Source organism: Hemitrygon akajei, chromosome 6 (assembly GCF_048418815.1).
Source record: "Hemitrygon akajei chromosome 6, sHemAka1.3, whole genome shotgun sequence".
Taxonomy (NCBI): Eukaryota; Metazoa; Chordata; class Chondrichthyes; order Myliobatiformes; family Dasyatidae; genus Hemitrygon; species Hemitrygon akajei.
In genome coordinates, this window is record NC_133129.1 from 44,556,711 (window position 1) to 44,582,938 (window position 26,228).

Sequence of the window (26,228 nt, forward strand, 5' to 3'; positions counted from 1 at the left end):
TAAGATATAAAATCACATCAAACTTTTATAGCTTTATACATAAGAAAGGTAAATGTACTCTGTTAATCCTTTCACCTCTCTCAGTAGCTGTCATTATACCAAAATCGTGTAACTTAGCCCTGGTATATTAACAGAAAGCTATTGGCTTGCTTTGTCTTGTTATCTTAAAAATGCTCATTTCATTCTATGATTCTTACTGCTTTGATAACTGGTAAAGTAGAATAGGTTAAGCTGAATCCTCCAGGTCATTCATTAATGTTCTGTTTTTTAAAAAAACTTTTAGCAGTGCATTTTCTGTTCTGAATAAAAGTTTCACTCAGTCTTTCTTCTTTCTGCAGAAGCTAACCACTTTATATTTCAAATAGTTGTCTACTATTTAGATTTTACACAATTGTTATTTGCATTGTGTCCCCTTGTGTTTGCAATGTAGGTAATCTGCAACCAGTTGAATTTACAATTTCCTGATGACAGTCTACTTTTGCCATCTCATCAAAGGGAACAAAAGGGGAGTCTAGTCAAAATTAATGACAAGTGGCTATTGAACTAAAGAAACCTTTATCTGATATTTGGAAACTCCTGTTAAGTGTTACCCATAAGTCTGAGTCTCAGTGGCTGAGGATGTAGGTTCTCAAGCTCAGTCTTCAGTAATTCAGATGCAACAGCATAAATTTCTTCTTCCTTAGAAACTGCCGATGGAACTGTGCAGGCTCTTGTCTTCACTTCAAAGTTTATGTTCTTCAATTTTAGAGTTACAGTCTTCCCCTAAAATTTTAGAAGATTTATTTTACAAAGTCTTAAAAATCCTCTCTATACTGAACACAGTTTCAGGTAACATTCATTATTTTTGTGAAGTATACCATTAAACCTTTAAACTTTACAATGTTAAGAGGAAAAAGACTTCAGAAATACTTTGACAAAATGAGAAAAGCTGTACCCTTAGTCCTTCCTTGTGGAGATCTTCCTCAAGATCATGACAAAGTTCACGGCATAAGCTGAACTGCTCCGATGCCTTATTGATTTCACTGAAAGTTCTAGAATTCAAAAATAAATTCTACTTCACACAGGTTCTAAAGTCAGAAAATACACTGTGAAAATAGCCAATAACTTGATGACAGTAAATGCCTGTAAGTCACATATGTAAGAATGCATGCTAAAGAGGGAACCCACACTAGTTTCCACTGAGGCTAGTGGGGGATGGTATTCAAACAAGCAAGACGTAAAGAATTTTGTATATTAGAATTATGAATCCTAAGTCATCACATACAAACTTAATTAGGTCCAACATCAAGCAAGCAAACAGTTTGCTTTATGACCTCTGTGTAGTGCAATTTATCAGTGATCATTCTTTGAATGAGAACTCACTGAAAAATGAATTCATTGCAATGAAATTGATTTAGAGCACATATTCCCTGTGTACAGTGGGTGGAATTTGGGGAAATACACTACACTTCCCAAAGGATGATAACATTATGCCATTAGACGTGGGCATGATCACCTTGATGGAACAAATTCATCAGCAGCAGCACCATTCATAAATAATTCAACTACTGATTCCCTGTGGGACCTCTCAGTGCATTTGGGCTTAACTTACATTTGCAAGATAAAGTTTGCGAATGCTTTACAGTTATGTGAGGAAAAAGCGAGCCTGCAGAGAGACTTAGATAGTTTAGGGGAATGGCCAAAGAAGTGGCAAATGAAATACAATGTTGGAAAGTGTATGGTCATGCACTTTGGTGGAAGAAATAAACGGAAAGACTATTACTTAAATGGGGAGAGAATTCAAAATGCAGAGATGCAAAGGGACTTGGGAGTCCTTGTGCAGGATACTCTAAAGGTTAACCTCTAGGTTGAGTCGGTGATGAAGAAGGCGAATGCATTATTGGCATTCATTTCTAGAGGCATAGAATATAAGAGCAGGGATGTAATGTTAAGGCTCTATAGGGCACTCATGAGACCACACTTGGATTATTGTGTGCAGTTTTGGGCTCCTTATTTTAGAAAGGATAAACTGAAATGGGAGAGGCTTCAGAGAAGATTCACGAGAATGATTCCAGGAATGAAAGGGTTACTGTATGAGTAACATCTGGCAGCTCTTGGGCTGTATTCCCTGGAGTTCAGGAGAATGAGGGGGGATCTCATAAAAACATTCCAAATGTTAAAAGGCCTGAACAGATTAGATATGGCAAAGGCAACACGAGTGAATCTGCAGATGCTGGAAATAAATAAAAAACATTTCGCGCTTCCTGTAGAAGTAGTAGAGGCCAGTTCAGTTGTGTCATTTAAGGTAAAATTGGATAGGTATATGGATAGGATAGGAGTGGAGGGTTATGGACTGAGTGCGGGTAGGTGGGACTAGGTGAGATTAAGAGTTCGGCACGGACTAGGAGGGCCGGAATGGCCTGTTTCCGTGCTGTGATTGTTATATGGTTATATGGAAACGTCGTTATTACCTCCTCCCATAGATGTTGTCTGGCCTGCTGAGTTCTGCCAGCATTTTGTGTTTTTTATTAGATATGGCAAAGTTAGTTCCCATGGTAGGGGAGTCTAGAACAAGAGGGCACAACTTCAGGATTGAAGGACATCCATTTAGAACAGAGATGCAGAAAAATTACTTTAGTCAGAGGATCGTAAATCTGTGGAATCTGTTGCCATGAGCAACTGTGGAAGCCAAGTCATTGGGTGCATTTAAAACAGAGATAGATAGGTTCTTGATTAGCCAGGGCATCAAAGGGTATGGGGAGAAGGTAGGGGAGTGGGGATGACTAGAAAAACTGGATCAGCACATGATTGAATGGCAGAGCAGGACTCGATGGGCTGAATGGCCTATATCTTCTGGTTTTCTACATTAATTACTCATAAAATGTGGTCTGATCTACACCTAAGTCACAAAAATAGACAAACATAATCTGCCTAAACTAATAACACATAAACAATTGTGATTTTCATGTGTTTATGGAACACATTATTTAATCATTCACAGTCCAGGCTGAAACAGGTATGTGAACACCTGTGTTTAATAACTGGTAGAGCCTCCTTTAGCAGCAATAACTTCCACCAAATATTTCTTGTAGCTGCTGATCAAATCTGTATAATGGCAAGAAGGAATTTTAGCCCACTCCTCCATACAAAACTGTTTCAGTTCATCATTTTTCTGGGATACCTTGCATAAACAGCCCTTTTCAGGTCACATAACACCATTTCAATTGGGTTAAGTTCTGGACTCTGACTTGGCCTTCCAAAACACATATTTTCTTCTTTTTAAACCATTCTGTTGTTTACTTACCCTTGTGTTTCAGATCATTGTTGCACCATCCAACTTTTATTTATCTTCAGGTGACGGACTGTTACCCTGACATTCTCCTGTAAAATGTCTTGATACAATTCTGAATTCATTATCCCCTCAATGATTATAAGCTGTCCGGCTCCTGAGGCAGCAAAGCATCCCCAAACCATGATGCTCCTTCCACCATGCTTCACAGATGGGATGAGGTTTTGGTGTTGGTGTTCAGTGCCCTTTTTCCTCCAAACATAGCGGTATGCATTTTTGCCAGAAAGTTCAACTTTTGTTTAATATGTCCACAGATAATTGTCCCTGAAGCATTGTAGAACATCAAAGTGGTCTTCTGCAAACTTGAGACATGAGCAATGTTTTTTTTTTGGAGAGCAGTGGTTTGCTCCATGGTGTCCTTCCATGAATATCATTCTTGTTCAGTTTTTTTCTTATAGTGGACAAATGAACAGAGACTTTAGCAAGTTCTAGAGATTTCTGCTGTTACCCTTGGGTTCTTTTTCACCTCCTTCAGCGTTGTACACTGTGCTTTTAGTCTGATCTTTGCAGGACGCCCACTCCTAGGGAGCGTAGCAACAGTACTGAGTTTCCTCCATTTGTAGACAATTTCTTTTACTGTGGACTGATGAACACTCAGGTCTTTAGAAATGCCTTTGTAGCCTTTTCCAGCTTCATGCATCTCTATATTTCTTCACCGAAGGCCCACTGAAAGTTGTTTTGATCAAGGCATGATGTACATGAACAGATCTTTCTTGAGAAGAGCAGGCTCTGTCAGTAACCTGACTGGATTTTTTCTTTAAATCACGCAGGGCACCTCTAGAACACACACTTCCAATCTCATCTCATTGATTAGAACACCTGACTCCAAATAGCTTTAGTAGACGGCATTACCCCATAGGTATACATATGTTTTTGAACCTAGACTGTGATTGTTTAAATGGTGTGTTCAGTATTGATGAGAAGTACAATTGTTTGTGCGTTATTAGTTTAGGTAGATAGTGTTTGTCTATTAATGTGACTTAGATGAAGATCAGACCACATGAGTAATTAATGCAGAAAACCAGGTAACTGCAAAGGATCCACAAACTTTTGCAACTGTATTCCTACATTTATCATTCACAGTGTTTTACTATAATACAATAACATAAATTTTGTGTGCCTCCACGCATAACTAAATTACATATTAAAATGATATGAATCAAAAAAGGCCAGAAATACATACAGAATTGCCATCAGTTATAATGACTAGCTTCCTCATAAAAATATTATTACATAACACCAGAGAATGTCTAGGCCTGTGACTTATAAATAAAAACCCTTTAAAATACAATTTATTTTCTTCCATAGATATATGTATAATATAAAATATATTGTGCTGCTTCTGAATTCCATTGCGGTGAAGATTTATTTATTGTGATTTGAAAACTGATAAATATGTTGATGGATTCCTATACACAAGTGAAACCTACTGATGATGACCTTGCACAGAAGCATTTCCTGCTTTTTGCCTCCGCCATTTTGAAGATCTTTGCAGGAATACTCACTAAACAGCTTTAAGCTTATCTCTGTCACAAGACTGGTCAAATTATTCAATCAAAAGTCAAAGTCACTCTGAGCAAAAAAAAAAATCCAGTATTGTGACTGATTAACCTTGTGTCTCCTTTTCAACGTCACCTTAATATTTTACCATTTTGCCGTCTTTCACACCTGTTCACCAGAATTCACTACTGTTGAGAGTCATCAAGAAAAATATAAAATTTTTTCCACTCAAACACAAGTAAAACCTGAGAGTCCCTAAGACTAAAAGACCACAAGACACAGGAGCAGATTTACGCCATTCGGCCCATCGAATTTCCATTAGCCAACACCACAATCCCTTCTACCTTGCCAATCCAGCTGAAAATATTTGTCCCTGAGATCAGTTGTAAACTTCAAACTGTAACTAATGTCAGTACTGCCCAATTTCACTGCTTCAGTACAGTCCATTTCACCTCTGCTAAAACTCGTGTATTTATCTCCAAAGTCAATTTCACTGAATGTTTTGCCGGTGTCTCAAGCATCAATCTATCAAGGTCCAAATTATTCAAAACCCTGTCAGTAACATTATGCACTGTCCCTATCTTTGCTCATCTCCTGTGGATCTTCATCTCCCAAAACACTGAATTGAAAATCTTTTTATTCATGAATTTCTGTTTACCTTATTTTACCCTAATCCCCAATCTCTTCCAGCCCCATAATCCCAGATAGTTTTTTATGATGATCCTGCATTTTCTGTTCTACCAGTAGTAATGAGGCCTTCAGCCACGTTTGCCCTAAACTCTCTACATTTCTTTCTAATTTTCTGCTTTCTACTTCCCATTATATACTTAGAATGGCTTTGATCATTTTTCTTTGCTTGTAGCACTGCTCTGTGAAGCATTTTGACCACTACATAAAGACAAGTGTTCATAATTCAGGTTTTCACATAGGCTTTAACAAAGAGCTAAGCAATAGGAATCAGTAAGAGCAAAGCATACAGCCAAATCTGATGTGAATACTGAAGAGGACTCACCTTTCTGTGCTCATACTCTTCCGATCACCATCTCTACAACAATAAAAGTTATTATTGTTACCAATACAATTTTCTTCCAAATATATAAAGCTCACATGTGGAGATATTTTAAGAATGAAGTTTAAATCTCTCTTCAAACTAGGATAATTTTGTATTAATATACATATGCTCTTTTAATTGCAGCAAACATCATTTATGTATTTACATTTATATTAGTGTTGATACAATCAATGTATATAGATTATGTACTTAGACATAATTGGTGGCTATCTGCAATGGTATATCAGAATAAACTTACAAACAAATAGAATTAAGTTTAAAAGGCATTTGGATAAAATTGCTATATTTCTTCACTATTCTTGGTTGGTGCGGCTGTAATGAAACCCAATTTCCTTCGGGATCAGTAAGGCATGTCTGTCTGTCTGATAAGTACTCAGATACAAATGGCATAGAGGGATATTGGCCTAAAGCAGGCAAATAGGATTAGTGTAGATAGACAACACATTTAGCATGGACATGGTGTCCAAAAGAGCCCAAGTCTGTGATGTACGATTCTATGATTGGTCCTTTAGTACTGCATATGATTAGGCAGTGTACAAGACATCCAGTGCCATATATTTGGGTCCTTAATACACTTTTGTGTTATAGTTTTGTTATATATGTCATTCACAGGTTTCAGAACAATTAAAAAGATATTTTCTAACACTGCATAATGAACTAAATTACTTCTCTTTTTTTAAGAATGCACACTTTCCATTTAACAACTAAATAAAGAACTGACATTTTGCTAGCGATTTTGCATTGCTTTATGTTTCAGACTTTACAGTGTTCCTTTACAATTTTAGCTTCAGTGCCATGTAAATTTTCCACATAATTCAATAACTACAGCGCTAGATGTATATAGAGCTTCAGTTAAAAAAAAAGGCTCTGGGCAAGCTTCCTTTTCAAAATAAATTAATTTAAGGTAGGAATGGAAAGGCAGGTGATGTATTCCAACTGCAGTATTTAGGACCTGATTTAAACCATTTATGACCCATACCCAAAGAAAGTGTATGCAGCTGTATCACCTTCTGCACAAGAGTTGAATAGGTGGCTCTCAGCTGGAATACACCAGGAAGGGGAAAAGTTACTTGAATATTTTATTCCATGGAGCAATCACACCCCTTTGACGAAGTACCGCAAAACTCATCAGTCAAGATGGATGGGTGTGTGGGAAAGGTAGCTTTTCAGGAGTCTCAGTCCTTTTACTTGTCCAATAGATAATGCAATTTTTGCAGACTATGTGGGTAAGTGCAAAGACTACAGGAAGAATAAGCAAATTGAACACAGCATCATGGTTCCTAATACATAATATCATTTTCCCTTCTACAACTATTAAACTACTTGGTTGTTTGTTGAGAGATTTGAAGTGACATCAGCAATTCTTCCGTTACAGTTAACAAGCCTTCAACCTACTGTGAGAGAAGCTTTAGCAAAAGTCTTCCAGAGAGCAAATGATCGCACCATGACAAAAGCCATCACTGATACCAGTAACACAATTTTTTTTGCCTTTCAGTTCTTTTCAATCACCACTAAACATATGACATAGAATGCAGGACTCTGCTTTAGAGGTTTATTGGCGTATAAAATTATGATGTGACCCAGAGCCTAACATGATTCAGCTAGGACAATCCAAACTTAACTCTTGATAATTTTCTCCCATATCTAACCATCACCATACGTATAACAATATCAGATATGCTATTCATCTAGTTTGGGATGAAACAACTAACAATGATCAAGAACAGGAAGGAAATGGGGTAATTATAAACAAATAATCCCTACCTGGTAAAATATTAATTTATTCGTCCAACAAGTCTGAGAGACACAAGTGGGAACAGGCAGGGAATAGAGGAATACGGACCTTGTGCAGGTAGATGGGATTAGTTCAGATTGTCATTGTGGTCAGTGGAGACATGGGGGCCAAAGAGCCTGTTCTTGCACTGTCTGTTGTTTGCTCTATCACATAGTTCACATGAGAAATACACTTGACCTCATTATGATCTTGCTCCATATTAAGTCCTCTGAGAATACACCTGACCAATGAGACTGTTACTTCTTTGTATTATGGCTATTCCAAATTATTCCCAAGATAGCATACTACTGTTTATTTGATCCTAAAGACTGAAAAGTTTCGATATGGCTTTTATTTTTTTTTAAATCTATAGCTGACCTGTGAACCATAATTAAAAATAGCTACCTTCCCAACGGAAGGCTCTGAAGTAGTCTTGCTGGATATAAACATCCACAGATCAGCACACAATACTGTATACTGATTCAAAAACCTAAGTCATGTCACACACTAGTCTCAAGTGTACTCCACAATACATTTTAATTTACTTTCTAGGTGGTGTTTTCATTTATTTGAATCAGTTTCATTCTTTGTATTTGCATTTGAAGCAAACCCATGCTGTGTCTTGTTGGATAATTTCCAGATTCCAAGTTAAATTTCCCAAACCACTTCAATCATTTAGACTGAATGTACAAATTCACAGCTAATACAAAAAAAACCCAGCTCAAAAATATCTGCAACTATTTAACCTTCTCCTCTCACTAAATGGCCATAAATTTCATGGAATCCTTGGACAAGATTCAAGATAAAAAGTAAATCTGATCCCCATACTCTCTAGCAACATCCATTTATAATCTATTTTCTCTAAGAATCTGAAATGTTTCAAATAGTTCTTCTTTCATTACCTATTTAAATCATTTCAGGCAGTTTCCTCCCACCTTTGTCACTAGTAACATTCTTTGGCAAGGTGGTCCACATATGTAATTCTCTTGATTAACAGTGTAAGATTTTGTCTTCCTCTAACACGTGTCCTCAGTAATCAACCACTTTCACGCGATTCTTATTAAGTCTTAATTCCTCCTGAAATGGCACTTCAGGCTTCACCCTACTGCAGATCGCTCCTTTGTCCTGTCCATTGCTGCAACTTAAAACTAACCTATATTCTCACTTTTGCAGTTCTGTAAAGGATCCTTAGTTTGAAACTTTCTCTTTCTACAGCTGATGCCTGATCAGAGAGGTTAAGAGAAAACTTAACAAAGGTATTCAAAATGATGAGTAGCTTTAACAGAGAAGTTGGTAGAAACTGATATGCATTTACTGAAAATGTGATTGAATCACTGGAATTCTGTCCTTACAAACTGCTATGATTTCTGGCTAGTTTCAAAATCCTTCTTGAGCCTAACTTTTCAAAACACATGAACAAAGAAAAAAATTGCTGGAAGAACCTGATGAGTGAAACAGCAACTGTGAAGATGGTTGACATTTTCGGCCATGACCGTGTGCATCAGGACAGAAGTTAGCCAGTATAAAGTGGTGAAAGGGAGAGGTGAGACAGAGGTTAGTAGGTGATAACTGGAAGGCAGTTGATTGCAGATAGAGTCAGGTGGGACAAGGGAGGGGGAAGGTAGAAGCTGGAAGGTGATCAATGAAGCTAGATAGGGGAGGGGTGATGGGCAGATGGGACCAGATGGTGGAGGATATAGAGACAGCAGGCAAGAGGAGAAGAAACACAGATAGATAGGTGTGTAGGTTACAGCCAACTGTAAATGAGAAAGGTGAACAAAAGGAGGGAGAACCCTGGTGCACCAAAAGAAATGGGAAAAGAACATAGGGTGCCTGAAATTGGGCAATTCAATATTCATACTTTTGAGTTATATACTACCAAAATGGAATATGAAGTTACAAGACAAGTCCTTCTAGTTTGCATTTGACCTTGCCTTGACAGCAGACAAGGCAGAGAACAGACAGGGATTAGGACAGGGAACTGAAGTGACATGCAACCAGAAAATCAAGATGGGCATTGTGGATAGAGTGCAAGTGATCTGCAAAATGGTTGCCAAATCTATTCTTGGTCTCACAAATGTAGAGGAAGCCATATCAAGAGCACCAAGTGCAATAGATGAGATTGGAGGGGATGCACATGAATCACTCCACATAGGCATCCCTTATTTTTAAACATTTAATGATTTATTTATCACATGTATATTGAAACATACAGTGAAATGTGTTATTTGCAACACAGTCCCAGGATGTGGTGAGGGAAGCCCGCAAGGATTAACGTGCTTTCAGTGTCAACACAGCATGCCCACAACTTACTAACCCTAGAACCGAAGCACCCGGAGAAAACCCATGCGGTCATGGATAGACTGTAAAAATTTCTTCCAGTGATCTTTGAACCCCAATTTTTCAGATCACTGGTGCTGTATAGGATTACACTTACATCTACCGTGCTGCCCTTAAAATCTTATCACCTGTCACAACTTCAAATCTTTTCTTGTAATCACTTTGCAATTTTACTTAGGTGAGATATAATACATTCCAAATGTATCCAACTTGTTTTTCAGGGGAATGAATTGTTAAAGTTAAGTCTTAACTCAGTATGTTCAAATTCTAAATTCTTTAACACAATCATTTTTCACAGTGTTCTCAGTTTTTAATTTAATAACATTTTAGCTGACTAATTATGTTTGTAACAACTCACTATACCACACTACACAAACTTTCAGAAGCAACTTATTTACCTTTCAAGGTGTGTCTCACTCAGACCAAGCGAGATCTGTAAAAAATGGTGCCAGGTACTCTCATGGAACAACAAGGACAGCAGGGCCCTCTGCTGGTACAGCTCAGTGCATGTTGTAATTCCTAATGCATTCAGCATTTTTTCTGTTACCTTTCCTATACCAGGTACCTACAGATAAAAGTAGCAAGCAGAACAAATATTTTATCTAAAGGGTAACAATATTCTCCAATACAGTACCTTTAATATGGTAAATCATCTCATCACAAGAGCATCATCAAGTAATATCTGACACAAAGCCATAGGTTAGCATAACTAAGTTATTACCTTGGTTAGAGAGAAGCATTCTCAGAAGTGTCATAATGGGGAGAGGAGCTGAGAGATGAGAGAAAGAGACAGAGAGGATGAAGGATGGGGGTGGGGGACAGGGACACTCCACTTTTCTCTGGAGAATCTGGACAGTTAAGACAGCTACATTAAACTATTGCTTATTGTCTACACGTGGTTAGACCAAGATACAGTATTGGTGATTTCTCTCTGAGGAACTGATATTTGAAAGCTTCAATTCCTAGTAGTGAACATCACCAATATCCTGTCTTGGTCTAACCACATTGATACCACAATCAAGAAAATACGCTAGGATCTCTATTTCCTCAGGAGGATAAAGAAATTTGACACGTCTCCTCTGACCAAATTTGTATTGATGTACTATAGAAAGCATCCTGTCCGGGTGCATTGCAGTTTGGTATGTTAACTGCTCTGCCTGAGATCACAAGAAACTGCACAGATACGTGGACATAGCTCAGCTCATCTGGGAAAGCAGTCTCCTCTTCACGGACTCTGCTCTTCTCACTACTTCCAAGTAAAGCCACCAGCAAAATTAAATACTTCACTCGGACATTCTCTCTTCTTCTCCTCGTATCAGACAGACTGAAAGCACATATAACCAAGATCGAGGACAGCTTCTATTCAGCTGTTATTAGACTACTGAACGGTCCCCTAGTACAATAATATGGACCACTGACTTCAGAATCCAACTCATCACTGTCTTGCACTTTATGGTCTAGCTGCACCACACTTTTTCTATAACTGTAACACTTTATTCTGCAGTCATCCACTGTTGTAATGAACTGATCTCTATGGCTGATACGGAACACAGCCTTTCGCTGTCCTTTGTACATGTGGCAACAATAAACCAATTTACCAATTTCTCACTCCACTATTTTTAGCCAGCTTTTCTAGTAGATTTGTCAGCTCAAGTCTTCTCTAACAAGTCTTGCAAGCTCACTCCATTTGTTGAAACTTTTCAAGTGAATCTGTCACTCTTAGCTTTGAGAGAAAAGCTGACATAACTGCAAATATTTAATTTAAATAAAAAATGAACTTAAGGATCAAATTTTAAACATGTGAGAGTAAGTGTTCGGCACGGACTAGAAGGGCTGAGATGACCTGTTTTTGTGCTGTAATTGTTATATGTAAAACCAGAAAATGTATGGGGATTAGGAACTAAAAAAATTTGATCAAAAGTCAACATAAATTCCAACAAGTGGGAGATTAACCTGATATAGACAGCAAAGGATAAATATTTTAAGGAATTTTAAGTCATTTAACAAGGTCCCGCATGGGAGGTTGGTGATGAAGTTTCAGCTGTTTCAGTCAAGATGAAGTAGTAAATTGGGTAAATTGGATTAGCCATTGGCTTTGTGGAAGATGCCAGAGAGTGGTAGTAGATGGTTGCCTCTCTAACTGGAGGCTCGTGACTAGTGGAGTGCTGCAGCAATCAATGCTGGGTCCGTTGTTGGTTGTCATCTGTACCAATGATCTGGATGATAATGTGGTTAATTGGATCAGCAAACTTGCAGATGACACCAAGATTGGGGGTATAGTGGACAGCGATGAAGGCTATCATGGCCTGCAGCAGGACTTGGACCAGCTGGAAAAATGGTAGATAGAATTTAATGAAGTGCAAGGTGTTGCACTCTGGTAGGACTAACCAGGGTAGGTCTTACACAGTGAACAGTAGGGCACTGAGGAGTGTGGTAGAGCAAAGGGATCTGGAAACACAGGTTCACAATTCAAAGTGGTGGCACAGATAGAAAAGGTCATAAAGAAAGCTTTGCCACATTGGCCTTCATAAATCAAAGTACTGAATACAGGAGATGGGATGCTATGTTCAAGTTGCATAAGACCTAATTTAGTATATTGTGTGCATTTTTGATCACCTACCCACAGGAAAGATGTAACTAAGGTTGAAAGAGTGCAGAGAAGATTTACAAGGATGTTGCTAGGACTGGAGGATCAGGGTTATAAGAAAAGACTGAACAGGTTACAACTTTATTCCTTGGAACATAGAAGACTGAGGGAAACTTTGATCGAGGTATACACAATTATGAGAGGTATAGATAGGGTATATGCAAGCAGGTCTTTTTCTATTGAGGGAGGTGGGACTACAACTAGAATTTATGGGTTAAGGGTGAAAGGTGAAAGTTTAAATGGTTTCGCACAGACTAGGTGTGCCAAAGAGCCTGTTTCTGTGCTGTACTTTTCTATGGCTCAATTCTATTACATGGAATCATCAGTGTCAGAGTGATTTGGTCACCTTGATGGATAAAATAGGAATTTCCCCTAAATTGCCCTGGGTTTTTAACCTGACTTTTTTGCACGATAGTATTAGCGATGGTGTAAGGAGATTAACCACTTCTCAAGTTGATGACTTTGACTGTGCATATGTAGAAACGATAAAATCTCAGCAACAGGTTACCTTTCTAATAGGCAGATTCTTTACGAAGTTCAGCATAGCACCACTGTCTGGTGGAATTTGATACTGACCATTTGGCTTGTTTACTTCACTGCACACTTTGGACAACATCATGTTTGGTGCAATTCCTAGAAAAATCAAGTTAAGCAGTAATGATTTGTTCAGCATCATCTTTTGTCCTTGGCCACTGAGCCAAGTGTACATATAGCAGCACATGTGTGTTGAACTCATTTCCAATAAAATCTGACCAAAATACAGTATACAGGGTGTTCAATGAAATAGACTACACTCTAGTTGACAGCTTGCTCCAGATGAACAGAATTGGGAAATTATTGAACAAGTGAGAGAGAATAGGTTGTAAGGAATTAAGTGACTTAAAGAGACAGATAAGAGCACTCTGAGAGCTGACAAAGACTGGATCTATGATGTTATGAAATCCAACATGTGGCTTTTTTCCCCACTGTTGAAATCCTTTGAAACAAGTTACTTTCTCATTTGTTGACTAACAGTTTGGTGAATTCCTACAGTTGGGAGATGAACCTGATGTTAACTGTGACAGCTTCTACAAAAGCTCGGTATGATCCCCTAGGTGGGTGAAATAGGAATTTCATTGTAACAGTTTTTAAATCTGCTCTTTGCTTCTTTCGGGAGTTATACAGTAAACAATGTTGTAACAAAGAATGCTGATGAACAGAGGGATGTTTGGGATTCAAGTCCCTTGTTCATTGATGATGGCAACACAGGTATTTAAGGTATGGAGAAAACATTTGATATGCTTGTCTTCATAGGTTGAGGCAAAGAACATTATATGGCAACTTTACTAAATCCTGGTTAGGCCAGACTCGAAGTATTGTGTGTAGTTCTGGTCTCCACACTATACAAAGTGGCACTGTAGACAGTGCAGAGGAGATTTACCAGAATCTTGCCAGGCTTGGAGGACTGTAATTATAGGGAAAGATTGAACAGGCTGGGCTTGTTCAAGAAGGCTGACAGGTGACCTGACAGAAGTACATAAAATTATGATGGCACAGATAGGGTAGATAGTCAGAACGTTTTTTTTTTCCATGGTAGGGAAAGACAATTGGACACAGTTTTAAGTTGAAAGGAAGGAATTTTAATGAGAATCTGAAGGGAAAGATTTTTTTAATACAGAGAGTGGTTAACATTTGAATGTGCTGCCATTAAAGGTACTGAAATAAGATGTAATCAATACATAACAGAGGAATTCAGAAATGCACTTGAATAGACAAGGCACAGAAGGATACAAATCTAATGCAGACAGATGAGATTAGTGTAGGTGAGCAAACAGGTTGGCATGAACATAATAGACCAAAAAGGCATATTTCTGTGCTGCATTAGACCATGAAAGATGAATCATATTTGGTATTTTACAGTTTTTACTTGCCTTATTAAATTAAAATCTTGCTTTAGTTTTAAGATGTGGAAAACCTTTAGCCCAAAAGCTTAATTCACAAAATGCCAAAGATTTTGAGAAGAATTAGAATGTAAATTAACTGTAACTGATCTTCCAGGGACCAGCATGAGTTTTTACATACATGTTCATGAGACATTATCAGGCTATTAATCTTACTGTCAGCAGTGTTTCAGAGGGTACAGTTTGGCTTCTGAGAGCAAGCTTGGGTTCACATCCCACTCCAGGGTCTTGGGTACAAAGCTGCAGCTGACGCTGCCAGTACAGCCCTGTGTAAATGATATTCTATCAGAAGTCAAGGGTACAGTGACACTGCTAGAGGTGCTGCTGTCTTACAGCTCCAGCAACCAGAGTTTGGAGTTTCTCCCTGTAACTGGAGCCCCACATCCCAAAGATTTGCAGGCTGATAGATCAGTTGTCCATTATAATTTCCCCCAAGTTTATAGGTGAGCAGTAGAATCTGGGGGGGAGTTGATGATAATGTGGGGAAGGTACAAATAATAGGAGTAGTGTAGTAGGATTTCTGTCGATGTTTGGCATGGATACAATGGCCTAAAGGGCCTGTTTCTGCTGTATTTTATTTTATAATCCTACAACATTATTCTTTGGCTATTATTTCAATGTTAAGTTACTAAATGTTGTGCACTGGCATAATGCTTTATTGTTCACAGCTGTTTTATAAAACTACGCCCATGCCCAATGCTGAAACAGAAAAAAAATAAAGTTAAAGAAATTATAAAGGCACCATTACCGGCACTTGCTGTTAATTTTGTCTTCTGTTCAATTCTGAAGCGCAGCTCTTTAACAGCCTCCTCTGCTGTAATACCAAACACAATCGGCTCTTTCTCCTGCTGGTATGATTCTTTTTCATTGCTTTGCAAACTAGCATCTGTCTGTTGCACTGCACTGTGAACTGGTTCCTGCTGTGACAACATGGGAGGGCTATCCTTGAAAAGTATAGGTGAAATATCTCCCATATCTCCCACATCTTCATTGCATAGCTGTAAACTATCCATGTTTTCTTTTGCTGTATAAATAATTCAATTAAATTGTCAGTGTCAAAGCATACAGAATTTGGATTATTTATTAAAATTGCACAGTTCCACTTCTATTAGAAATCTGCTTAGCAAAAATATTTCTTTGAATTTCTATAATTATTTGGTCTGATCTTTTTCTTTCATTCTATATTAAAACACTTGCATTGTTTTTAACATATAATGCAGTATAGACTCTAAATTGATTCCTGGAAGTTGGGGTGCTCCTTTGAGTAGACATTAAATATTGGCTATAAATTGCTGGAGTTTAAAAGAATGAGCGATGATGTTATTGAAAAATACCATATTTTGACTGACTGACAACATGGATGGCGATAAACTATTTCCTCAGACAAGAAAGTCTAGGAAAGGGTGGGGGAGTTACATAATCTCAGAATAAGGGTTCAGATCTTCAGGACCTCAGGTGAGGAGAAAATTATTTATAAATAGTCGATTGTACATATTTGGAATTCACTGCCCTGAGTGAGCTGTGAATGCCATCCTTATATGTATCTGCAGATGTATTCAACCAATTTTTGGATATCAGGAAAATTCAGAGGATAAGAGGTGAAACAAGAGACTGTAGATGCATGAATCTGGGTCAAATCTCAAACTGTTAGAGGAATACATTGTGGGTAAGGCAGCGTCTGTGGAGGGAAACAGATGTTTCATGTCCAGATAAAACAGTTCCAACCCAAAACATCCAGTGTCTATTTCCTTCTAAAGATACTGCCTGACCTACTGATTTCCTCCAGCAGTGAGCTCTTTTTATGCAGAGAAATGTGGAAAGCTGATCAGCCATCATAAAAAGCAGAAAGGGTATATGGGGTGTAATATTATATGGAATAAAGAAGATTGAGGAAATGGAAACAATGCAATAATTCATTTTTTTAAAACACAAGAAAGCTTCTAAATGACACCAAAAGAATGAACTCCAAAATATATGAATAATTTTAGTGACATTATTATTTTTCTTTAAACGATAGTCATTGTTGAACTTCAGTTATGAAACTGCATTTCCAAGAGAAAAATGGGAAATAGTGGTTTTCTTTCAGTTATTAGATATTACAATGCTAAAATTAAATGCTTCTGATGGCATCTGGATGGAAAAATACAAATTAATATTTCTGTTGTATAACCTTGATCAGTATTTGAGTATTTTGCCTCTGTGGAACTACTGTGTATTTCAAACATTTTCTCATTTTTACATAACCATAGGTTGGTTAGGATTGTATAGGATTTATTGTAGTTATATAACAATGTTTTACATGTATTTGGACATCCAACACAATTAATTAGTTAGCATAAATATCATAACAACATCCTGTTTTGTCAGTAAGTACAAGGGGCTCACAGTGGCATCCCTCAGTGAAGGCACTGGGCACTTGACAGTTCCATAATCTGAGAAAGCTACAATAAAGTTGCCCGCATTACCTATGCCATAACAACGATGGCCAATACTAGATCGAAAGGTGCCTAATGTTTTCTGTTATGTCCACCAACTGAGTCCTGAGTTGGCAATGGCAGCTGAAATAATGCTGCAAGTAAATCAAAACCATATAGACTTCAAAGATCCCCAAATAAATCTCTTTTCATGTCAATTTCTCAAGGCCAACCAGGTCCGATGTAAGCAAAAAGGCAAAATGCCTCATCTCACATCTAGACACACTGCAATCTGCAGGTCTCAATATTAAATCTCATGTAACTTATTCTGTTACTATCAGAATTGGCTGATTCTACTGTAAGAATATCTTTTTATAAAATGAACTCAGTATTTCTCTCTCCATAGACAGTCTAATCTGATGCCTATTTCCAATAGACTTCATTTGGTATCTGTACCCTGCAACAGCTCTAATCTATATTTACAAATTGTTAAATGTCTCTTTATTTGTTTTCTCTCTTTCTAAATGTCTCGCATAATTTATTAAGCAAAGAGCCAAATAAAGAGCATATCAAAATATCAATCTAGCCTCACCCTATTGGAGATGTCCCCTCATTCTATCCACCTTTCCCTTCCCCTCTCTGCAACTTGAAACTTAACACTTTTTCTCACCTTCCTCTTTTGAAATTTTAACATAGGAACATAAGAAATAGGAGCAGGAGAATGCCATCTGTCCTTTTGAGCCTGCTCTGCAATTCAGTAAGATCGTGGCTGACCTGACCATGGACTCATCTCCACCTGCCTGTCTTTTCCCCATAACCCTTAATTCCCCAACTATACAAAAATCTATCCAGCCTTGTCTTAAAAATATTTACTGAGGTAGCCTTCACTGCTTCATTGGGCAGAGAATTTCACATATTCACCACTCTCTGGAAAAAGCAGCTCCTCCTCATCTCCATCCTAAATCTATTCCCCTAAATCTTGAGGCCATGTCTCCTAGTTCTAGTCTCACCTACCAGCGGAAACAACTTTCCTGTTCCTATCTTGTCAATCCCTTTCATAATTTTATGTCTCTATAGATCTCCTCTCATTCTTCTGAATTCCAGCGAGAACAGTCCCAGATGACTCAATCTCTCCTCATGGTCTAACCCCGTCATCTCTGCAATCAACCTGGTGAATCTCCTCTGCACTGCCTCCAAAGCCAAAATATCCTTCCTCAAGTAAGGAGACCAGAACTGCAAGCACTACTCCAGGTGCAGCCTCACAAGTACCCTGTACAGTTGCATCATAACCTCCCTGTTCTTAAACTCAATCTCTCTAGCAATGAAGGCCAACATTCCATTTGCCTTCTTCATAGCCTGCTGTACCTGCAAACCAACATTTTGTGATTCATGCATAAGCACTCCCAAGGTACTCTGCACAGCAGCATGCTGCAATTTTTTACTATTTAAATAATAATCTGCTCTTTCATTTTTCCTTCCAAAGTGGATGACCTCGCACTTACCAACATTGTACTCCGTCAGATTCCTACCCACTCACTTAACCTATCTACATTTCTCTGCAGACTCTCTGTATCCTCTGCACAACTCTGTTTCTTTTTCCACAGTTGCTGACTAATCTGTTAAGTGTTTCCAGCATTTTCTGTTTTATTTTGGATTTCATGCATCTGCTGTGGTTGTTTTTATTTCCAACCCAGAAGACAAACCAGGTGAAAAGAGACATTAAATTTGGATTCCAATTGAGCACAGCAAGAATAAATAAATTTTGGAATTAAAGTGCATCAGTAATGTATACAACAAAACTATTGGATCTGCATTTAAAACTCTGGTGTCCTACACAGCCTAGATGGGTCCAGGTCCAGGCTCACAACAATGTGGTTGACTCATTGGTGACCCAAGAAGTCACTGAATTCAAGGGCAATTATGGATGGGCAATAAATTCTGAATTTGTCAGTAATCCACATATCTATGACTTAAAATATTAGGATTAAAATGAGATAAATCTATTTTATAAAATGATGCAATTATATTTCAAAGAAAATCCTGATTCTTTTTCATGAGGCTCACCTATGTCAAATGTCTGTTTCCTTCCAGCTCTGGTAAACACAATGTACAAACTGGGCAGAGGTACATCACCCAGATCATTTGCTTGATGAAATTTATCCATATCAAATGTTGTACTGTGTGAGATCTGAATGACTTTTATATGAGGAAGCAAAATTATTAATTTTTGAATTACCTTCTCCATGGCAGTAATATGTCCTTTTGTGTTCTGGCCAATTCTGTCTTTGTTCTAAATGCTCTGTTATATCCAGGTAGGCTTCATCAAGACTTACTGGTAGGAAATTGGGGTCATAGTCTACCATTATCTCTCGTACCTTTGCCAGAGAAGATATAAAAATATTAAAAATTTTATAAAGGCACTGATGATCACATAACAATACATCACATTCTTCCATCAAAAAAGGAACAAAGGGTTTGTACTCTGCAATCTATCTGGCCATCAACCATCAGGTGATAACTAAAGAGAAGAAATATTTTCAATACAAAAGACTTTCTGTGCACATATAACCTTCTAAAGAATGCTATGACCTACTTGAGAGGATAGTATCAATTTAAAAACTATAGTTTACCATAAAATCTCCTGTTACTTCAGGGAAAAAAGGGTTTCACAAAACAGGCAGGTAAATACAGAAATGAGGAAGCACGCTGCAATATATAGTGGAAGACATATTACATAACAATGTAAGATATTACGACTGAAGCCCATAACAAACAGATTATTACAATATATTGTATGTAGCACAGAGAGGTCTTACCAGCAGTACAAGATCTGATACCTAGTCCAGAAAAAAATCTACATCATTTCTATTACATATTGTGTTGTCTTTTCTGTTGTGTATTAAAACGCTCTTTAATATGTGCTTTTAGTATTAAACATGCTTAGTCTTAACAAAAATGCCTGCTCATTGTCACTATTAAATTGTAGTTGATAGAAATGTTCCCTACACTAGACAAATTTATAATGTACATGAATGTAGAGAAAATAATTTCAAGCCCATTTCACATTATAGTAACATCTGTTGATAAATGCTTTAAATAAAGGAAGATGCTTTAAATAACTTCATTGTAATTGGTGTTATGCAAAGTCTAAAAGCTTTGACTTTTTGATAAGATTATATGGGAAACTAAATTTTGAATAGTCGGCAATTTGCCATTCAAATGTTTCAGCAAGTTTGGGTGAATTACTTATCTGAAAATATTTCAAATGAAAACCTTCCTACGAAAATTAAAACCAAGTTTTAACCTAAGAATACTAATTACAATAGGTTTAAATAACTAAAGTAAACATGATATTAAGTATACCCTAAAAATCCCAAAATTTTGAACAAATAATTTCTGATGAAACAATTTATATTTCTAAAAGCAAATAGTATTTCATAATTTCTCTAATTTTAGCTTTTTGACTACTTCATAAGAATGAAATAAAAAGTGATGCAGTAGTGAAAATGGATGCAGGGAGAGGTGCTCATATTTAAGGAAATACTAAAGGAGAGAAGTAGAAAGCTTATGAGAACTCTAGACCAGAGGAGTGAGGAATCTGTAGGTACAAGGCTTAGGGAGACACAAAATTAACTGGACTCAGTAAGGATATTCCAGGAGAAAAATTTTTGAATCTGGTACTGAAGCCCTGAAATATGTATTTATCTTCTTATCTTAAAAAGTTAATTTCTTCCTCATCTATTTCTCCCTTTTTAGCATCCATAAGTTTGAAGTAATCAAAAACTCCTGTTTTAACTCACACCAGTTCACATTTAGCGACACTTGCAGAATTGCTGACTTTATCACGAATCCATATAAATTTTCCAGTATTCATCCTTGCCTATCCCTACAATATCTTCAGGCTTTACAACCTCAGAAGTATCAGCACTTCTTCCATTCTAGCCATTTAATAAAGATTTCTGATTTTACCTAGAAAATAGGAACTTAAAACAGTACAGCACAGGAACAGGTCCTTCTGTCTATGAAGTCTGTGCCAAGTGTGATACCAAATTAAACTAACCCCTTCTGCCTACACAGATCAATATCCCTCCATTCCCTTCAAAAATGCTTCTGGAACACAACTACTTTATTTTAATCAATCTACTATTGACAGTCATTGTCTTTGAGAGTTCAAGGGTGGCACTGCGGTGTAACTAGTGGGCCTGCTGCATCATAGCTCCAGTTACTTGGGTTCAATCATGTTCTCTGGTGTAGTGTCTGTGGAATTTGTACTTTCTCATAACCACACAATTTTCACTCACATCCCAAATACGTGTAAGCAGATATGTTAATTGATTGCTACCAATCGCTCCTAGTTTGTAGGTGACTAATAGAAACATGGGAGAAATGAGGTTAGTAACAGCTTAGTTGGATAATTGATAGTTGGCATGGACTCTGTGGGCTGAAAGGCTTTTGTCCTGCTGCATGACTGTAACATTATTGTGAGATTATTGTCCCTTATAGCAGGGGTCACCAACCTTTTTTGCACCGCAGACCGGTTTAATATTGACAATATCCTTGCAGACCGGCTGACTGGGGGGGGGGGGGTTAATCACGGCTGGAATATAGGTGATAAGTCAACTATAATTCATTTATAAGTGGCTAATACACTCAATTTCGTTTCTAAAAAGATTTATCTAACAAATTTAATATTAAACACACAGCGCATATTTTCCTCGTATGAACATGTAAAATCATTGCAACACACCAATATCGCTGAATCAGTAGGAGCCCTGGACTTGTTTCCCTGCAACAATATGGTCCCATCGAAGGGTGATGGGAGACAGCAATACTCAAAGGGAGTCCCTTATGTCCAGTCTATTCCACAATTTAGTCTTTGTTGCATTCATTGCAAAAAACCCCGCGTTGCAGAAGTATGATGTTGGAAATGGAATCAACATTTTCAGTGCTTTCGTGGCTATCTCAGGATATTCAGCCTTGACTTTCATCCAGAATGCCAGCAGAGATGTTAATGTCAAACATACTTTTCAGCTCACCGTCATCTGTAAGCTCGAGGAGTTGATCTTCTTCCCGCGCTGACTTAGATGATTCACCAGGAACATTCACAAATGGGTCACGGATCCATTACTTTGCACATCTTGGGTTATTTGTGGTTGGGAAGTAAATCTCAAATTCTATCAACAGCGAAGATAGGTGATCGCGCACCAGCTGTGAGAAGGATGGTGCAGCCTCAGTCTCTCCCAAAATCCCAGCTAATGTTGGGAACATATCAAATATGCCCCTGCCCACTCGCCGTCCCCACAGATCCAGTTTGGCTTTGAAAGCAGACAACTTATCTGCAACTTGAAGACAGTTGTCATTCTCCCCTGAAGTGACAAATTGAATTCATTGAGCAGGTAGATGATGTGACACAGATAAGCAAATTTTGTTATCCACTCCTTGTCACTGAAATGTGCTGCCAGTGGTGACTTTTTTCCTGAAAGAAATCTCTGTAGCGGCTCTCTTATCTCAAAAACCCTGGCCAGGGCTCAACCCCTTGATAGCCAGACTTCAGTGTGTAAGAGAAGGCATTTGTGCTCTGCATCCATTTCCTTGTAAAGCTGCTCAAACAGACGTGAGTTAAGGGCTTTTGCTTTGAGGTGATTGATAACTTCAACAACGTCATTCAATACGCTGTTAAGATCAGGTGACATTTTTCGGCTAGCCAGCATTTCCCTGTGTATGACAGTGTGTAGACTGGCATTCAGGAGCAACCTCTTTGACTCGGGTAGTGAAACCAGAACAGCCGTCCAGTCATAGCTGCAGCCCCGTCTGTGCATATTCCAACACAGAATGATATGTCAGTTTGCCTGACATGTAGTCATTCAAAGACTTGAATTGTTCTGCCCCAGTTGTGTTGGTTGGCAGCGGCTGTGCACACAACATATCCTCATGCACATCATCTTGAAATATATATCGCACATAAACCAGCAGTATTGCCTTGTTGTCGACATTGGTAGACTTGTCCACCTGGATGGCATACCATGGTGACTTGTTAAGCCGTTCCAACAGCTGTGCTTCGATGTCCTCCGCTATGTCATCGATTCTCCTTGAAACTGTGGTAGCTGAAAGAGAAACCTGTTCCATCTTGTTAGCTGCAGCTTCTCCCAACAGGTCACAGCACGTGTCCTTGACAGCAGGCAGAATCAATTCTTCACCAACAGTGAAAGGCTTCTTAGCCTTAGCAATACGGCTAGCCACTAAGTACGACGCTCTCAGAGCAGCAGCATTTGTGGAGGTGGTGGCTCTCAGCACTTGCTTCTGTCCCGTTTGCTCACGTTTTTTCCGCTCAAAAAACTCAATGGGTGCTTGGACTCAAGGTGCCGAAGCAGTTTCGAGGGCTTCATTGTCTCATTAGACAGGTTGTCTCCACATATCACATACAGAGGGCTTGGAGCGTGCGAGTCACCGATCGCATTAAAGCCATATTTTATGTACGACTCGTCGTATTTTCTGTTAAAGGAAAGTTTTCCTTTTTTTTGCAGTCTCGGCCTCAGCTGTCTCTGCGTAATCATCATCGTTCTGCCTTTTATGTCCCCCTACCATCTCTTACAAAGAAACTCTCAAGCAACATTTGTTTTTTACTCATCAAGTAGTTGTAGATTATTGTCCGACTGATGACCTCGCATGGGTAATAACCTCGCGTGCGTTCAAGTTCAACAGTGGCGTGATAGGGAACGAGGAAAGGTGCAGCTGACTCATATAATTTCATATCGCCAAATCATATCGTTTCCTCGCGGCCCGGTTGTTGGGGACCACTGCATAGAAATGAAAAAAACAAGGCTATGGGGAAAATGTAGCGGAAGGGAGCTGGATGGAATACAGGCAGTCCCTGTTTTTTGAACTTTCACTTTACAACAGCTCGCTGTTACGAAAGACCTACATTAGTCCAAATAACATATAACAATAACCTGTTTTCGCTAACCAGAGGAGTTTCGCTTTTACGAAAAAAAGACACCTGCTTTTTATGTGTGTTTACCCCGAGAAAGACTACCATGACCGTGAAGCCTTGTGCGGGCAGTTGTGTACGCATGCGTGTACGTGTGCATGCATGTACGCACATATGCGTGTACGTGCCAATTTTTTTTCTCCAAATCGATTTTGGCTTGCTGTTTTCCTGATTTTGATAAGTGAAACTACACTGTACCTACAATATTTCTACTTTATACAGGCTGTGTATTTATCAGATCATTTCTGCTTTTACTATATGTTAGTTTTATTTTAGGTTTTATGTGTTATTTGGTATGATTTGGTAGGTTATTTTTTGCGTCTGGGAATGCTCAAAAATTTTTCCCATATAAATTAATGGTAATTGCTTCTTTGCTTTATGACATTTCGGCTTACAAACAGTTTCATAGGAACGCTCTACCTTCGGATAGTGGGGAAAACCTGTATTCTTAAATAGATCTGGTTTGGAATCAATGGAAATTTGATGTGAAACCTTGCTAAAACCCGTGTAGACGATATCAAATATCCTACCTTCATTAGTCTTCCTCTAAGGAAATAGACAAACTTATTTTTTCTTCTTGCTCTACAGGACTAAATCCTTCTTCTTCTTCTTAAGCAGTCCTGTAGGGGTTGACAATAATTTTTCTGTGGAATTGGCTGATGAGGCTCATATCTCTGAATATACTCTACTGCCCTTGATACACATGATTTTTTTAAAATGAGCTTGATTACTTGATTTTTGAATATTTTACCTCAATAGGTGATAGCCTATACTGGTGCACTTAGGTGATGTTGAATTTCATCATACATATCAGTGTTTTATTTTAATATTTGAAAAGTGGTCTGGGTATTCCAGGGTTTCTTTGTGAATCTTTATTGTTGGGGGAGCAGTATTGTGCAGGCAGATCGATGACCTTTTTTTGCAAATATTTAGTCCAAGGACCTGACATATGCTTCAGTAAACAAATCAGTGATACCTTCGAGCTCAGCTTCTAAATGTGCACCACTCAAGTGTCCTGTGCTTTCTGCAGATTGATGACCAAAGTGGGAGGTTCTATAGTAGAAGTGGTGAGATTGAACAGTTCCCTATTTACTCCTAATAAATGGTTGAAAATGTGCACAGAGCTTTGCAACAATTATTTGGATTTAGTACACAAAAAATAAAGCAAGATAGAAAAATATTACTAAGATACTTTACTGGGAATTTTTCATATTTTAGAACTACAATGAAAGTATAAGTAAAATATCTTAAATTATGGGAAAATAATACAAGGAAAGCAATGGTAAATTTATAGTAAAGATATAGCAGGCAAATCTAGCAGAAACAGCAATAAACAAAACCATGGAATATTACCAGAAAATTAGACACACCTCTTTGCTTACTGCTCGATACTTATCAAAGTGTGCTGGAACAATAATTAAATTTGGACACAGCTTCTTAGCAATAAACCCAGGCATAGCTGCACGTACTCCATATTTCCGAGCATGATAATTTGATGTTGACTAAAAGAATAAAAATTATTGTATTAGATAAACAACTCTCATAACTACAACAGCTATCTGCCAAAATTAATACTATCATAAAACTCTATAAAGCTAAAAGTGTATAGATTTTTAAAATAAACATTATCATTAAATTATTAAACACTTAGAATAGTTGGATACAACACACTTTAAAGCATATTTAGAAAGCAATTGAACAGTGTGATGAATAATCATATCCAAATGACTAGAAATATTTCTTTGGGTAAATTTAAAATGCAAATCTGCTGTGATACTGCTATTTAAGTAGAATAAGTGTGCAGTGTGCAAAGGCCTACAAACTGGAATAACTCCATAACTTCAAGTCTATGGAGGTCTGCATTCTCACATATGCTTCTTGTGAGCAGTACCACTGTCAGGCAAAGGAGTTCACAGTAAATTCACAGGTTCAATTCTCTGCTGTTGTTTGTATGAGTTTCTTCTGTGAAAATAGGGAAGCTGTCCGCATAGGCGCTATGGTAGCAAGTGGTTAGTGCAACACTATTACAGCTTGGAGGGTTGGAGTTTGGAGTTCAGTTCCAGCTACACTTGCAAGGAATTTATACGTTCTCCCTGTGACTGCATAGGTTTCTTCCAGATGTTCTGATTTCCTACTACAGTCCAAAGATGCCATTGGTACATTAAATGGTCATTATAAATCGTCCTGTGATTAGTGTAGGATTAAATAGGTGGGCTGCTGGGTGG

At 38.0% G+C, this 26,228-nt stretch overlaps 1 protein-coding gene across 4 annotated transcripts in view; it reads right to left on the reverse strand.

The window, feature by feature from the left end:
• polk (polymerase (DNA directed) kappa) overlaps nt 1-26,228 on the reverse strand; it is a 69,346-nt gene that overhangs the window by 10,330 nt on the left and 32,788 nt on the right. For 3 of the 4 annotated variants that reach the window (XM_073048276.1, XM_073048275.1, XM_073048277.1), the window contains 8 exons: nt 25,374-25,505; nt 19,252-19,390; nt 15,350-15,625; nt 13,170-13,294; nt 10,413-10,579; nt 5,841-5,873; nt 935-1,031; nt 591-762 (listed from right to left, as the gene is read on the reverse strand). In XM_073048276.1, the coding sequence (XP_072904377.1) occupies nt 591-762; nt 935-1,031; nt 5,841-5,873; nt 10,413-10,579; nt 13,170-13,294; nt 15,350-15,625; nt 19,252-19,390; nt 25,374-25,505 (1,141 nt within the window). Of the gene's footprint in view, nt 1-590; nt 763-934; nt 1,032-5,840; nt 5,874-10,412; nt 10,580-13,169; nt 13,295-15,349; nt 15,626-19,251; nt 19,391-24,533; nt 24,624-25,373; nt 25,506-26,228 lie in introns of those variants that run through there. The other variant, XM_073048278.1, reaches the window with a different exon arrangement.